At 41.1% G+C, this 15,896-nt stretch overlaps 2 protein-coding genes across 3 annotated transcripts; both read left to right on the top strand.

Moving 5' to 3' along the window:
- Positions 1 to 683: 683 nt before the first annotated feature.
- Positions 684 to 4,445, top strand: LOC133396445 (probable G-protein coupled receptor 141). 2 transcript variants are annotated; one of them, XM_061666325.1, is made up of 2 exons: positions 684 to 919; positions 1,592 to 4,445. In XM_061666325.1, exon 2 carries the CDS (start codon positions 1,621 to 1,623, stop codon positions 2,545 to 2,547), a length of 927 nt encoding a protein of 308 aa, XP_061522309.1. In that variant the 5' UTR covers positions 684 to 919; positions 1,592 to 1,620; the 3' UTR covers positions 2,548 to 4,445. The 2 variants fall into 2 exon arrangements, with proteins under 2 accessions (XP_061522309.1, XP_061522308.1); XM_061666324.1 differs by having other exon boundaries at positions 685 to 919; positions 1,621 to 4,445.
- A 3,527-nt stretch (positions 4,446 to 7,972) lies between these two features.
- hnf4g (hepatocyte nuclear factor 4, gamma) lies at positions 7,973 to 14,769 on the top strand. Its single transcript, XM_061666314.1, has 11 exons — positions 7,973 to 8,143; positions 10,118 to 10,283; positions 10,707 to 10,801; positions 11,276 to 11,382; positions 11,463 to 11,612; positions 12,406 to 12,493; positions 12,883 to 13,035; positions 13,538 to 13,587; positions 13,755 to 13,941; positions 14,118 to 14,237; positions 14,329 to 14,769. Exons 1-11 carry the CDS (start codon positions 8,011 to 8,013, stop codon positions 14,448 to 14,450), a joined length of 1,371 nt encoding a protein of 456 aa, XP_061522298.1. The 5' UTR covers positions 7,973 to 8,010; the 3' UTR covers positions 14,451 to 14,769.
- Positions 14,770 to 15,896: the final 1,127 nt, after the last annotated feature.

Raw genomic sequence — 15,896 nt, 5'->3', positions numbered from 1 at the left:
AACACTCTTTCCTTTTGAATGAACCAAAGTGAGAAAAGATCATTTAACTCATGAACAATTTAATGAGACCTAATATGAGCTGTAGCAAATGTTCTGCCTTTACAAATATGTTTGGTGTTCATTGATACAGTCAGAGAGGTGAACCCTAGTGAGGATAAGCGGTACAGAAAATGGATGGATGTTAAGTACAGTGGTGTCAACTTCATTGCGCAAGACTGGGACTAAGTTCTCTAACACTAGTTGTGACAATGTGTGCCTTGCTTACTGATTATTGGACTGGGCTGTCAAAGTCATCTTGCCCCATCTCTCACTTCTCTTTTGTCTCACTTCCTAAAATAACCACTGTTGACTTTAGCTCTGACGTCTTATCATTGATTTAAAGTAATGTCTTTGGATTCTTTGAGATGAATGTCCACATAAAGAATGATAAAAAGCGCATACTGTATTATACATGTTTTTTTTTTGTTTGTTTTGTTTTTTTGGGTCCGTCAGTTGCTGATCATGTGACAAAATAAAATGTGCTGATTTAGATAATACAGTACAGTCTACAGTACTCCCATGAAATGATAGCTTAAACTACACGCGGCATTTAGGAGTAGTATTCATGTGTTCATGTGACATTTTGCTGGTCGTGAGGAGGAAGCTGTCAGATCTTGCGGTTTGATTGCATTGGACGAAATTACCTACTCACACGCACGCACGTACTCTTTTTCTCTCTCTCTCCGTCTCTCTTCTCTCTCTCCAAACTCACCCTCAGCACCAAAGAGAAAAGACTCCTTCATCGGGCTCAAAACGCAAAGCGAGTTAATTAATTTCATAATCTTCTCAGTATAGGTTCACAGACAATCACTCTTGTATCTAAGCAGCAAAGGAACAAACACGGAGACCTCATGTGCTCTAACCCCTGATGGACCAAAAGGTATAGTTCTGATTTTAATCACATCCTCTGTATAGTACTCAGAATTCTGAACAGAAATGTGCTTTTGGGAACACAAATGAATTAAGTACAGGCAGGATGTTGATTCAGTGAGACTACATGAAGTGCATGGCGTCCTACTAAAGCTTGTTTTTTCCTTCCTTTTAGTTGCAGTGATAAATGATAAAATTGTAAATGCAGTAAAGACATGATACACTGAAATCATGGTCTGTAAAAGCTAGTGGCGTGCAGGAGGGGAGGGCGAACTGGGGTGGTGGACCTGCGGGAGCATCTAAACGCGCTTTGGCATTTGACAAAATTTCCTTGATAAATTACTGCAACAATCGATAAACTGCCTTTCTTTCTTTCTTTAAATTGTATTTTGAATAGGCTGAGAAAATTTCTGCACTCCTGTTTTGTTGCCGGACGATTCATCAATAATGAGTCCAACACTCAACCAAATTCTTAACAATTTATCAAATGTTACATGCATCGTTATTGAAAATGAAGGTAGAGTACACGCTACTGATTGCAGCTATTTCTACGGAAATACTTTTTTTTTTTTTTTCACTTTTAATAACACCTCAGTCTGTCTATGTTATACTGAGTGCTATTCCAGTTGTACGTCTTGTACTTCACTGCTACATTTATAACAGAATCAAATGTTCCCATTAGCCACTGATTTCCCTTCCATCACCTCTCAGATGGCCTCAAAACCAACGCTCACCACTCCATCTGTAATCCCCACACTGACCACAGTCCCCCAAAATGAAAGCACGAAGCTGCCAGAGGAAGAGGAGTACCACACGCTCCTGCTCGTCGTCTACACGGCGGTTCTGCTCGTCGGCAGCACCAGCCTGAGTGTCACGTTGCGCGTAATGAAGTCCAGGACATCATCCACCACCTCCGTCGCTGTTCTCAACCTCATCTTCGCGCACTTTCTTTTCCTTCTCTCTGTGCCCTTCAGGATCTATTATCACGCGGCTCAGGAATGGAGCCTCGGCCTGGGCTGGTGCCGAGTGGTCAGCAGCATGGTCCACATCCACATGTACATGTCTTTTGGCCTCTATGTTATCATCATCGTCACACGCCTCCTGGTGTTTTACCACAAGGCTAAGCATTTGGAGTCTTCACCGGGGATTTACGCGCAAGCTGCTAGTGTCGGGGTGTGGATGATTGTGCTTGTCATTGTCACTTGCATAATCTATTTTTCCTACGGCCAGAAAAATGGTAAAGGTAATACCTTGGACAATCAATGCTTTAGATTTGCCAACAACATAAAATCCACTGCCAGGGTGATCAACTACATCATTAGTACGTTGTTTATAACGGTAGCCATTGTGCTGACCGGCCTCCAAGCCAATGTCCTGTGGCTTTTATACGGGAAACATCACCAGCGGTGCACGTCACAACAGGACTTTGGGGCTCAGCGAAAGAGTCTGTCCTTCGCCGTCATCATGGTGGTGTGCTTCATCCCATACCACATATTCCGACTGTATTACTTGGAACACCACGAACTGCAGAATCTCAATGAGGTGTTTCTGAGCTTGACCACCTTGAACTGCGTGGACACGCTCACCCTCTTGGGGAGGAGGACATGCTCCTTGTGCGTCCCAGGAAAGGCGATTTAATCAGCCTGCCCAATGACTCTTTTGTATTGTGAAAAATCTTACACCACCCCGGACTTTGTTCACGAATTAGAGATGCATTCCATTTCGGTTTAACATTTGACATCGAAATAATTTCAAGTCTTCACCTCAGAAATTGATGAGTAGGCCTACATCATCATATGCGATGACATGTGAGAGAATTTGTCAGGCTAAGTGAGCATTGAAAGGATTAACTCTACTGTAGTCAATGTTTTACTGTACACATATGTGTGAGCAGACGCACCAATGACAAGAACAAATTTGCCGTGCGTGTTCTTACTGCTTTTATAGTATGCGGGGTACTTGAAATTATCAGCACTGTCCGCCACATGCGTAAGGATATCTCTGGAGAGTAAGACATTAAGCGTTTCCGGTGGAAAGGAAGCGTGCCAGTGCTATGAGACGAGCGCTGAAGCTACCTCATTGAGCATTTAACACAATTTCTACAATGTCTGCCTTCGTGTGCCAGAGCACAGGTAAACTAGCTAAGTTTGCTTTACATAGGCGTGTTACTAAATCTTTCAAGTGTGTTCTTGTGTGCACAAGCAGGGCACCACCCAAATCTTCCTCTTTTGAGTGTACACAACACCATTGAAGTTATATATGAAGTTTGATGACCGCTCAAATATGATTGGCGAGAGCACTTTGACACATCCACGTCTTCAAAACGGGTCCGCCGTTAATCTCCTCCAGTTGGCGAAGGAACAAAATCACACGGAGCCAGGTCGGGTGGGTAGGGAGATTGCGCCAGTTAATTGTGACTCAGCAATATTGTGTGACGTGACTCGACTCGCTTGAAATTTGGTAGCGGCTCGACTTGCTTGATTTTTTTTTATATTACATTCCCCCCCCCCAGTAACTTGGGACTTGTTTGAAACTTGAATGTTATGACTTGAGACTTGCACATATGTGACTTGCACCCACCTCTGGATTCAATACTTAAGTGTTGATACTTTTCAAGGTGCAAATTTCATCGAAACTTGTTAGAAGAAGGGATAGCTCCTCGAGCAAACATTGCGGTATGTCTCTACTGTAAGTTCGGTGTCAACTCGGTTTTGAGTTTCAACACGTTTCCCACGTTGTCATCATACGTTTGCTTGGTTGCCGGAAGTTATCACACCTCCTTACTCCAATATAAAATATATATCTAAAACAAAAAACGCAAAGTTGGCTCAGTGGAAGAAATAGAAAAGACTGGGCTCGCAGTTCACTTAGAATGACTTGAGAGACACTTTATATGACTGGCATGCAAATCAACAGAGAAGCCAACAAAGTTAAGTAGTTCCTGAAACAATAAGCAACCACTAGGCTCTTGGTGTCCTTTTTATTGGTTTGACTATACAGTGGCTAGCTTCTACCTACACTTGTATGACAGGTTATGAGTGTTAAAAATCGCGTGACACTTAACGCTGGGGAGGAAAAGAGTTTGTTAATACTGAGTAATGTGCAGAGAGAAGCCAGTGATGAAACATCCGTTATTGCGGTTCTCTTCTCTTGCCTCATGCATTGAAGCACTGTCTCATGTGCTGTAGCATTTTTTTTTAATAATACCATTCAATTTTGATGGACTGTAATGATTTTTTTTCATACATAAAAATATACATTTTTTGCACAGAACTTTTACATGCATGATTGACAAAAAAGTCAGCCGCATAGAAAATCCAAATGTCTTTTTTTCCCCATCATGGCGCATTCTGCATTTCAGCTTCACCTCCTGTTTTACATTTGTGAAATTTAATTTGAAAGTTTCTCTGAATATACATTTAATCGTATTGTCTCACACTTGACTTTTGTATGCACAGCTAAGGAGCTTTGCCCTCTTGTTGAGAATAAGAAATACAGTAAATTATTACTTTGTCACCATTACTTTGTGAAACATTACCTCAACTCATCTTGGTTCTCTTACCTTGAAGGCTTCGCTTGACTTCCACACATGCACACAAACACTCACACCTGGTGATCCCTCTTCTTTTAGATTTTATGGCGCTTGGGTTACTGTTTAACATCCCCACCCATATTTGAGTTTGTTTAGTAAATCGATCTAATGGCAGGGCTATGGTGGCGCCATTCAATGTGTCGCTTCGTGAATTATAGGCTGCTCGCCTCTCCAGACTTCACTTTTTCAAGTTGTTGAATGCATTTACCTTCAAATATTGTCAGGCTCCGATAGTTGGACTTGTTCACTGCCAGAGGACACACCTGGATAAATGCACATGCCAGGCAGGAACAAAAATACAGGTAAGTCAATGAAAAAAAAATCAACAAAAGTGATGCATATTCTAACACGAAGCTTACCTTCAGTGCTGTTTTTTTTTTTTACATTTTATTTGAGTTTTTAGTACTACAACACAGTGATGGTCACTTAAAACAGAATCTAATCTAATGTTTTAAAAGTGGAAAGCTCTCTTTAGTGGGATGATGCTGTCGCCTTACAATAATTTCTGCAAAGGCAGACAAACGTGATGTGATGTGCCGTAAAGATCAAGCGATAGCCCACTTTCACATTCTCGAGACTACATGGGCTTCAGCCGCAGGGGTGACAATAGACAGCCTAGAGTTAACGTATCTAGCCAACATTCCCAGATGTCCCCGCACACACAGATAATTATTGCATATTTTTAGCAACAGATATGTTTTGGAAAACAAGTGAGACTATTCTTTACTACAAACTGTAACAGCAATTACCTTATTACCAAAATCTGAGTGTAAACGGTGAGTATAAATTCTACAGCATTTTAGTTGAAAATGTGTCTCGGTAAATGGTGTGTGGTATATAAATAGCTATGAGAGGTGTTCCTAAAATGATGTCCCTCCCGTCGGGAAAGCGAAACAAAATATTGGAAACAGTGCTGATTGTGATGTGGCGCAATTCAACATCACTGCAAACTGCAACCACAATACAAAATATATTTCTAAATGATCATTGAGATACAAAAAAAAAAAAGAAAAAAAAAGAAATATTTGGTGTAAGGGTAGAATTTTTTTTGTACAGCTCTTGTATTGGAATTTATGAGTGCAGGTGTATCTAAATGTGTAGCCGGTGATTGTATGCAATAAGATTCACATTTTCTATTACTGGTCTGGATGCTGTAAAGGTTCAGCTCCAGTTCTGCTTTTCTCCTCTTATGTGCTGCAACATGTTAGCATTGCATTTGTAGCTCATTTTTATGATTGTTGACAATTTTAATATGAAAAAAATAATAACAATTCTGCACGAAGCACACCTTTGTGTTTAGTGCAGTTTTAAGTGCTTAAACTTGCCTAATATTGTACTTCATTGGATGATGTTATATTACTGTACTCACATTGGATTAATATCAGATTATACTGGATGATGAATCGGATAGTAAATGTCAACCTCTTGCAGAAAGTATCAACAACAAATGCAACAGTATGAACAATTTAAATCGAAACAATGTTGACAGTGTTATGCACGCACGCGCATAGAGCGGTTGACCCCAGGTTTTATGGTTGCGTGGGACTGTGTGGTTTCCAAGCAGAAACAAAGTTTCTCAGAAATGTCATGTTTGTCACAATGTAGCATGCTGCATTTGCGTTTGTGTGGCATTTGTGGATTTTTGTAATTTTGTTGACTGTAAAACCAGTGCCGATGTCAAAAAGTTATTTTTAAATCATGGGTTGTTGCAGAGAGTGGGGGGGGGGGTGGACTTATCAGAGCACGATAGAAGTTACCTAAAACAGAATCAAATCAACTTTAATTTTGCTTTGTCAACCTGATATCTTATATTATGGCCACGTCATAATTCCCCGAAGTGTTTTTTTTTTCTTTGTCGGTGGCCTTGTTTGTTAGGTGTAAAGATAATGGTTAAGAGTACATTTTCACTCTCCACAAATGTGATGAGTCAGGAGGACTGAGCCCAGCACCTGGTTAAAATATAATCTCTCACCTCTCTGTCGCCCTCTCTCTCCTATTTCACTGTAACCAAGCAATTCTGCTTGACATATACAGTACCTTGTATGAAATATTAAGATGGGGACACATGATTAGAGACACTCGCACAATCAAAAGAGTACCAATACAAGAGCTTTATCAAAAATGTGGCCTCTACGGAGATAGCAATGCTCAATTTGGTTTGATTTTCACGAGTGTGCGTGGTTAAGTTCTAATTTGCAGTCAGTGTAGAACTACGCTGTATCATACTGAAATAGCCGTCGCTCTCTCTGTGATACATTCATATTTGACACCACTGAAAAGTGAAATTACGATGTTAAACATCATGCCACATTGATCGTGTCAATGCAACTCATTATCATCCTTATTGTCTTAGTAAAGTCAATATTTTTGACACCGCTCTGGATCTCATCAGGAACGGCTGTAGGTGTGTCATCCTCTCTCACTTCCTCTCACATATGTCCTGTTATCTTTTACAACTGTATTCAAATCGAGACAATACCCCCAAAGGCTGACCTTTGAGACACACAATGAGGTTTAACACACCTGACATAAATTGGCTCCACGTTTCAACTCGTTTATGGTGGCAAATTCGAGTATCCCCAGTGCTCGTGGCTCAACGGGTGAGGCCTCACAGGAACGTCCACTGTTCATACGTTGGCCGAACGAGCGCTAACAATTTAGTGGGACATCTGATATTGGGTGACCTTTTCGCATTTGTCCTCTTTCTTTTGATTTCCTTTGAGATCGCGCGCCATTGTACAGTGTAATACATTTCTCGAGTTCTCTTTTATAATTCCAATACTGATTCATCCTCAATGTCCTCTGATAAGTAATGCACGGTAATTACTACTGCAGTAATGATCGGAGTCTTCGTTTGCAACACCTAACCAAAACGTTGAAATAGTGTAAAGTTTCAAATTGAGTGTGGTCAGTGAGATTAATGTGTGAATTTCAGAGGGACGTTTTATGAACCGCAAGTGTGTTTGTGGAAGGTTTTAATGGATTTATCAGTATTTGGCTCTTTCAAAGAGCATCTTTATAGATAATATCGACTGAGGTGGTGCTGCTATTACCCCGCTATTGATTAGATTAGGAGGCTGGGGGAGGACACCAGCATCCCACATTCATAAATCTGTGCACACCCTCATGCCTTTGCACACATTTTCCTGTACTAAGAAAACGGTCGAGGTATATCCACCAAAATCAAATGAAAAACATTTCATACTTACAAAAAAAAAAAAAAAAAAAAATTGAACCAAGGTTGGATTGCTTACACCTAATCTTGCCATCCCTCTGATAAGTGCCTGGGTGAGGAGAGATAAGTATTGTACAACAAGGTGAGAAGTCTTCATCACAGCTCCTCCTCCTCACCTTGCTCACGGACCAATCACCTGAGATTAGAGCTCTTTTATTTAAGGGATCTCCTATGTCATCTCTGTAAAATGTTAGATAAAGTCGACACAAGCAACTACAGAGGAAAAAAAGGGGAACGACTGGAAGAAGAAACAAAGTGCGAGGATAACACAGGAATGAAGTATCAAACTGCTGCTCAGAGTAAATCTCTATTAGATATGGAAGTTGCCAACTACTGTGATTGTCTGGATCCTTCATACAGCACACTGGGCTTTGACAATTCGGATGTATTTTATGGAGGAGGAGGAGGTAAGTGCATCCAGACCTCAGACACAGAAATGCACATCGAAATTGAGCTACATTGTCTGAAACATGGGGGACAATCAATTCCTGCCCATTTAGCTGCAATCCTCCTTAATATGGAAAGTAGGGTTCGTTAGTGGAGTATATGGGAGGTAGGCAGGCGCTCATACATTTGACAGGGTCATAAAGGATTCATGTGTACAGTATGTTCATAGGCTTGTGTCAAATGGCGGACAAGCAGGGCAGCGCCCAAACGTTCTGTGTAGGAATCTTTTGAGTTTATACAACACCATTGAAGTTATATATGAAGTTTGAAGACCGCTCAAATGTGATTGGCTAAAGCACTTTGACACATCCACGTCTTCAAAATGGGTCCGTCGTTAATCTCCTTCAAGTTGGCGAAGGAACAAAATCACACGGAGCCAGGTCGGGTGGGTAGGGAGGTTGCGGATGTTCTTCTCAGCCGGGAACTGTCTGATGCTCCAGGCGTTTCCAGCAGGTGAAGTAGCCACAAGTATTCCTGCCACAACCCTCGCCTATGTGTAGCAAACACAGCAGGTTTCCATTGTAAATGTGCTGGTTGATCGTCTGGCCCACGTTGAGGGTTTGAAATATGGCTTTTGTGACACTAGTCCTGGATGTATTATTATTATTATTATTTGTTTTTTTTTGACACATCTCATATGCTCACTTGTGGCACATCAGTGTGCAAACAGACAACTGCATTCCTTTTTAGAATATAGCCACCCTGGGCATTGATAAAAGTACATGAGCGTTGAGTCATTAATTCATCAATCCAAAATAAACATAGTACACTAATGTTCGGTATGATAAATAAGCAAATGTTAAAAATAAACTTGGGCATAATAATAGATAGTTGATGGTTGAACATTTTCAAAAAAGAACTAATAAACAGTATTCATTCAAATTGCCCAAAATATGTCTCACGGAACAATAAAACAGATTTGCTGTGTTCTCCCTGCTAATGCGCCACACTACGAATGAAATCCAATAAAACAGCATTGGGAACAAATGTTGATGGAAGATACTCCACTCTGTAATGTGCTTACTTGATTTTATTTTTTTTATAGCCCCTACAAAATATAAATAGACAGCAAAAGTCTAAAGATTGTCCACTATGGTACAGTTTTTGCCAACAGTATCGCAACAGTGGGTGAAAGGGTGCATAGGGCAAATCAAGGGCTTTTTAATGATGAGGACTGGAAAACCGATTACATTTTATGTTGTGGACGTACTCTGGTTCCCATTGATTGTTCTTGTGACTTATGTTTATTTCTTTGATTGCACGCAAGATGAGGAAATCAGCGGGCAGGGAAGACAATAAAAGCATATAATCCGAATTTTATCAAAGCTGAGAATAGTTAGGTAGAAATTGCAGGTATGAATTATAAAAAATGTTTTATTGACTAGAAATGATCTCCCTGATGTCATCCTCGCATTCACGATGATAGAAATAGTAGCAAAAACGCCATCTTCCGATGCCCACGTGATGTTCATTTCTGTTTGGGAGGCTTTTTCAAGGTTGCAAACAGCCGGCCAACGATGATGATTATGGTTTTGTTTATGGTGACAAAAGTGGCATTGTTGATCACGACAATCAAAATGATAACGGCAATAAAAATGCGGAGATGACTGTGGAAAAAAAGGACATCAACAATAATGTTTATTAGGCCCACTGATTGAATCCAGTGTTTGCTATTTCCTGGTTGAGTTTATATCAGTAGTATTGGGTGTATGTTGCTGGTATTACTATATTACTATAAGCCTACCCACACTTGTGTATCTTTTACTTAGGAGAAACCTTGTACGAATATTAAAACTAAGAGGCAATGAGGTATTCCAAGGTATCAACTACTATGAACACTCTACAGTACTGTATATACTGTAATGAGCGCATTTGCCTGTCTACCACTCTAAGATGTATTTATTGTATGTTTCCCTGTCGTTTATCCGTCTCAGAGAGCATGCCAACAGAGTCGAGCCTACCGTGTTCGGACGGCGCCAACAGTAACTGCGCCATCTGCGGAGACAAAGCCACAGGCAAACACTACGGCGCCTCCAGCTGTGACGGCTGCAAGGGTTTCTTTAGGCGCTCCATACGCAAGAACCACGTCTACACCTGCAGGTATACATATAGCTGCAGGCGATGTGCGCGAATACACAACATATACAGCCTCTTTATGCAGGTACTGTAAATACGGCGCAACGGAGGAGGACTCATGAAACATGACTTGCATCTGCTTCCGTTACATATGACAGGAGACTTCATTAGGTAGACAATTAAGCTTTACCAGCAATACAGGTGCTCGGTATGATGCAGTGCTATTTTATATTATAGCAATAAACATACAGTATTGTTAAAAGGACACCCCAGAAGTGATCTCATTGGGTTGCGTGGATGCACGCACCTGTGCACCCCGGCACGGTGGCTGCTGACCTTCACAGGCCAGTTCTCGTTTTACTGCAGAGTACATTGTTAACTTGTGGCCGGTACACTATGTGTCCTGTCCTTTGCATGGAACGCTATTCTGCTGTTCTTGACGTGCAGGTTCAGCAGACAGTGCGTCGTTGACAAAGATAAGAGGAACCAGTGTCGTTTCTGCAGACTCAACAAATGCTTCAGAGCTGGCATGAAAAAAGAAGGTAACCTACAGTGGGTGGCATCAGACTTTTCAAGACATCTACATGGGACAGAACAACGAACCATAATGAAACTACTCATATACAGCGATGTAAACAAAGATTATGCTCTCATGATTTGGTGTGGGGGGTGGGGGGGGGGGGGGACATTTCTTTAAGGTAATGAACTAAAATGGCTTCAATCCCACAAGTTGCTTGAATGGTTGAAATAGTCACCGCTGTAAAATAGCTGATTACATGCATGTGTGTGTGTGTTTATGAGGGGAATAACCTTGGCAGGGTGTTTTATGACCCCTAATCATGTGTTATTCAAAGCTGTTGTTCTGGATTGCAACTGGTTAACGTTTCACTCCTATCGCTGATGCCAGCCTCGATGGCTGTTCCCCTAAATATTAACCGCCCAACCTGTGCTGTCTGCTGTCACCGACATGGAGAAAGTGGTTCGCTTCATTTCATGAACTGTGCATTGTGTTTTAGCTGTGCAGAATGAGAGAGATCGGATCAGCTCTAGAAGAAGTATTTCTAACCCTCAAGATGTTCCGCCCATCACAGTTTTGGCCCAAGCGGAATCGCTATCCCAACAGGTGGTCATCCCCACTTAAGAATTCCGCAAGATAAGCAGTAAGTGTCACCCAGATCATCCTCACTTCCTGTTTCTATCCAGATCAGCACTCCCGTTGGAATAGCAGACATAACAGAGCCGAAATCCGCCACTGTTGGGGATGTGTGTGAGTCTATGAGACAGCAACTACTGGTTTTGGTGGAATGGGCCAAATACATTCCATCCTTTGGAGAACTACCTCTGGACGACCAGGTAGGATGACATTCTGAAGTCCACTACCTTTGTGTAAAACAACTGATACATCCATGTGAATGAGTTGCCTTTTCAGTTGTTATGTTGAGCTTGGACTTTCATGGGAATTTAGGACGGAATAATGCATGATTTAAGCATCTAGTCAAAGTTAAATGTAATGCACTAATCAATGAACTGCCATGATATAATTCCACTCCGATCCTCTAGTCGGAAGCAGAAGACTAAGAAATGTCAGGCTTATTTTGGGGGAAATATATGTACATTTTTCACACCCATAAATGAAATATATCATTCCTTTTAGTCATTTCAAAAAAAATGTGTTTACTCCGTATCCCATCCTGCAAACCTCCATAAAGTAACGTGAAACTAATTTGTTGAATAATGCAGCTAAGACGTGTCAAAACTGTACCTCTACCTTATGTCAGTCAGATATGTCTGCAAAAATGTTAGCCATTTATGTAAGTTATTATTATTTTAAATGTTAGGGCAAAATATGACACACTCGAGTAAGTTTGTGTCGTCAGGACAAGACAAACTTCATAGAACCGAAACTGTTTTTTCTTTTTTTTTTTTGCTACTCTTCCTACAAATGTCCACTGAAGCCGCTCAACCGAACACCTTGTTTGTAAGAATCTCATCGGCCGAGTACTGTAAAGTAATATTGGAAGTAATGATTAACAGTGACTCCATACGTGACGTCACCTTGGCTATTTCCCAAGTGTTATTAATGTAAGAACCAAAAGCATGCATTGTGACATTGTTTGCGTTTCAAGTGTTTTGTGTTTGTGTCCAGGTGAGCTTGCTCAGGGCTCATGCAGGTGAGCACCTCTTGCTGGGAGTGGCCAAAAGGTCAATACCATTCAAGGACTTCCTGCTTTTAGGTAAGCGGCCGCGAGAATGTCATCCCGTTTATATGCGGAGCATTCACGTGATTCGGCACTGAAATGTGATGACTGATTAAATGTTGTGTTTGCTGAGGAATGATTTACTAGGAGGGCTCTTTCTCTTTGTGACTTCAAAAGTGTAAATGCTATGACTCATTACTGCGGCGTGTGCCAGCGTCATAATGCAAGCAGATTTGTCACTAACCTACTTTGAACACAGTTCTCCCACCTTCTGCCTTTCACCTTGACCATGACCTTAGCTGGAATCTTTAAAGAGGCCTAACAAGGGTCTCGAGGTCAACATACTCGACCCCGTACGCCGGCCACACAACCTTAGCGTCCTCCGGACCCAGCTCATCAATGTTTGCGTGTGTTTTTGTACGCAGGTAACGGCTGTGTGATACACAGGAACAGTCCCGAATCTGCGATCTCCCGGGTTGCGAACCGAGTTCTGGATGAGCTGGTCCAGCCTTTCCAGGATATTCAAATCGATGACAATGAGTACGCCGCACTCAAGGCCATTGTCTTCTTTGACCCCGGTAACTCACTGACTTAACCTGACATTTACCATCGTCCATTTTACTCCGTGAGGCACATTTAGAAGTCCAAAGAAACCCCCCCAAAAAACAGTTGATACATCCATGTTAATGAGTTGCCTTTTCAGTTGCTCAATGAGGCATCTATGGCTATATACTGGAATTGAATTTAGTTCATACGTTTATGTCCATCCGTTGCTTACGTCTGTATTCGGTTAAGTCAGTTACTATTCTCAACACTCGTGTTGAAATAATGTAAACTGACATGCCCATAGGATTAGAGTGTTTCATTGAGTTGACTACAGACAATGAAAAACTCAATTAAAAAAAAGAAAAAAGAAAAAAAGAAACACAAGTCAAGATAATGACCTTCATAACATTAGACCAGCGACACGGTTGATGACTGGTTAACACATCCGCCTCACAGTTCTGAGGACCCGGATTATTTCATTATCATTATGTTAGCTGCACTCTGCTCATTATATCCTGCTCCCACGATCTGCAGATGCAAAGTCTTTGCGGGACCCTTCAAAGATCAAAGCCACGCGTCTGCAGGTAAGTGCAACCACGCAGTTTCGAAATTAGAATCAAGGACAAACATCCAAGGAGTGATTTCCCTCAATAACACAATTGCCAACTTTTACTTTGCTTTTGCTTGTTATTCACAAGACAGTTTGGTTTTTTTTTCCATGCTAAAAGCATGTTGGCCTTGTGTGTTGCAGGTCCAGATGAGTCTGGAAGACTACATTAATGACCGCCAGTATGACTCGCGCGGTCGTTTTGGGGAGCTGTTACTCCTTCTGCCCACCCTGCAGAGCATCACTTGGCAAATGATCGAACAACTCCAGTTCATTAAGCTGTGCGGTCTGAGCAAGATTGACAACCTGCTGCAAGAGATGCTGCTGGGAGGTGAGGATGCATGTCCACGTCAAAAGATCACCTTGCGCAAAACTGAAAATGTAGCACTGGGTTTCTTAATGCTGGATACTTAGAGCAGTTTCTGCGTTGAGTAATGCAGAGTAGCAAAAAAAAAGTATCATTAGGGCACTTTTGGAATGTGGTAAAGGAGTGCGTTTTCTTTCCAGGCTTGACGTCGGAGAACACCCACCTGCACCATCCGCCGCACACCCAGCTGAGCCAAGACCCCGTGACTGGACACACGCTGCTCACCAGCAACATGCCAATTGCGCACCCTCAACAGATGGGTGCAGAAAATACACACACAGGAAATAAGACTAAAGCAGAAACTAGATGAAAAATGTCATTTTTATGCCAACATTTTCTCTCTTCCCGCAGCCTCTCCAGACACCCCCATCCCATCACCTCCGCAAGGTCAAGTCCCTGAGATGTACAAACACTTTCCTCAGCCCATTTGCCCTCCAGCCAGTCCTTCACCTTCCGCACAGACAGACCCCTGACATGGGATCAGTGTCTTATATTACATCACGCCTTTGGTCTCAATCATTGTGGAAGAAAAATGGAGCCCTGTCCAGACTCCTCGCGTATTTCATTTATCGAAAGGCCAAGATGCAATGTGCTCCAACATTGACTCGAATATTTTCAAGTTAATTGTACCAAACGACCAATGTAACAATATTTCTGTCAGCTGTATGCTGTTTTAATTTGAAGTCGCCAAAAATATCAGTGTTCAACTTGACCACTGCCATAATAAAAGCACTGCTGAACTCCTTAACTATCAAAACAGGGAAAATACAAAGTGTACATAGAAGACAATATAATATAATACATGCTTGCAAAAAAATGTTGATATATTCTAATATTTTACAAGTTTCTGTATGTAGCGAAGGGATTCCAGGTGATATAAAAACTGTTTGTTAAGATGTGGATTAATGGAATGACTGGAATCACTGAAACAAACTCTTTATTTAATTGTTTATTTACTTGGAACCAATGTACATCATAATTTATGTGTTATGTAAATTTTAAAAAAACAACCAAAAAAACAAAACAAAACAATGGTGTTTTAAAAAATGTAATACTATCTACTACTGCATCATACTGAGACGTGTTTGAAATATTTTGGTTACCTTATTGAGTTGCTCTCAATATGATGCAGCGCGGCATCACTGCAAACACGACAATAAACTTAAATGAATACCTCTCTGACTGTGTCAGTCAAAACTGAACGTTATTGTTGAAAGCAGCATTTTTGACAAAATTCTCGTATTGGATTTTGTACCAAATGAAGTGTCTGTTTCATCGCCAAATGTTTTTTATACATCACGTCTACCCATCAATATTATTATTATTATTATTTTTGCCAGAAAAGGAAAATGACTTCCATAGAATCTATAGCATCCATAGCTGTCACAGGAAATATTTATGTTACTCACAAAATGGAAAACTACTTTTTTTTACCTTAGTTACTTTATTTTTTCTTCATCTAGGAACAATATCCACAGACCCTATAACAGCCAATTGACAAATATAATTGAGATATGTTTTCTTTCTCCATGTGCAATAATACTAAGGCATGTTTGTCCATGACTTCTCCAAGAAAGTCATCATTCCCTCGCACGCTTCCATCCGTTAGGGATATACAGTTTGTTCCCAGGCCATTGAAAGCTCACTGCTGGATGATGCTGTTCATCACAAATACTAACTAGTTTCCCTCCATCATTTATTTGAGAAGACACACACACACACACACACACACACACACAATTGAGGCGATGCCTGTTATTTAAAACATTCATTCTAACTGAAACTGAACCGGAGTGGACAAGCTGTACTTTTAAATACGTGTTTGTCCACACGCACACACACGATCTTATTGGAGGACTGTGTATATTTGTGCGAATGTGCGTGTGTGTACTTTCACGCGCTCCGGATGAGGCCAGGGG

The sequence above is a fragment of the Phycodurus eques genome, chromosome 21 (genome assembly GCF_024500275.1).
Source record: "Phycodurus eques isolate BA_2022a chromosome 21, UOR_Pequ_1.1, whole genome shotgun sequence".
Lineage (NCBI taxonomy): Eukaryota > Metazoa > Chordata > Actinopteri > Syngnathiformes > Syngnathidae > Phycodurus > Phycodurus eques.
This window is presented reverse-complemented; position numbering and strand designations above follow the sequence as displayed.

Bases quoted from the DNA above. Each gene is read 5' to 3' on its own strand.
- hnf4g (XM_061666314.1), top strand. From the start codon at position 8,011: ATGAAGTATCAAACTGCTGCTCAGAGTAAATCTCTATTAGATATGGAA. The intron at 11,613-12,405 runs GTAGGATGACAT...GTTTGTGTCCAG, and splicing joins AACTACCTCTGGACGACCAG to GTGAGCTTGCTCAGGGCTCA. The intron at 13,588-13,754 runs GTAAGTGCAACC...TGTGTGTTGCAG, and splicing joins TCAAAGCCACGCGTCTGCAG to GTCCAGATGAGTCTGGAAGA.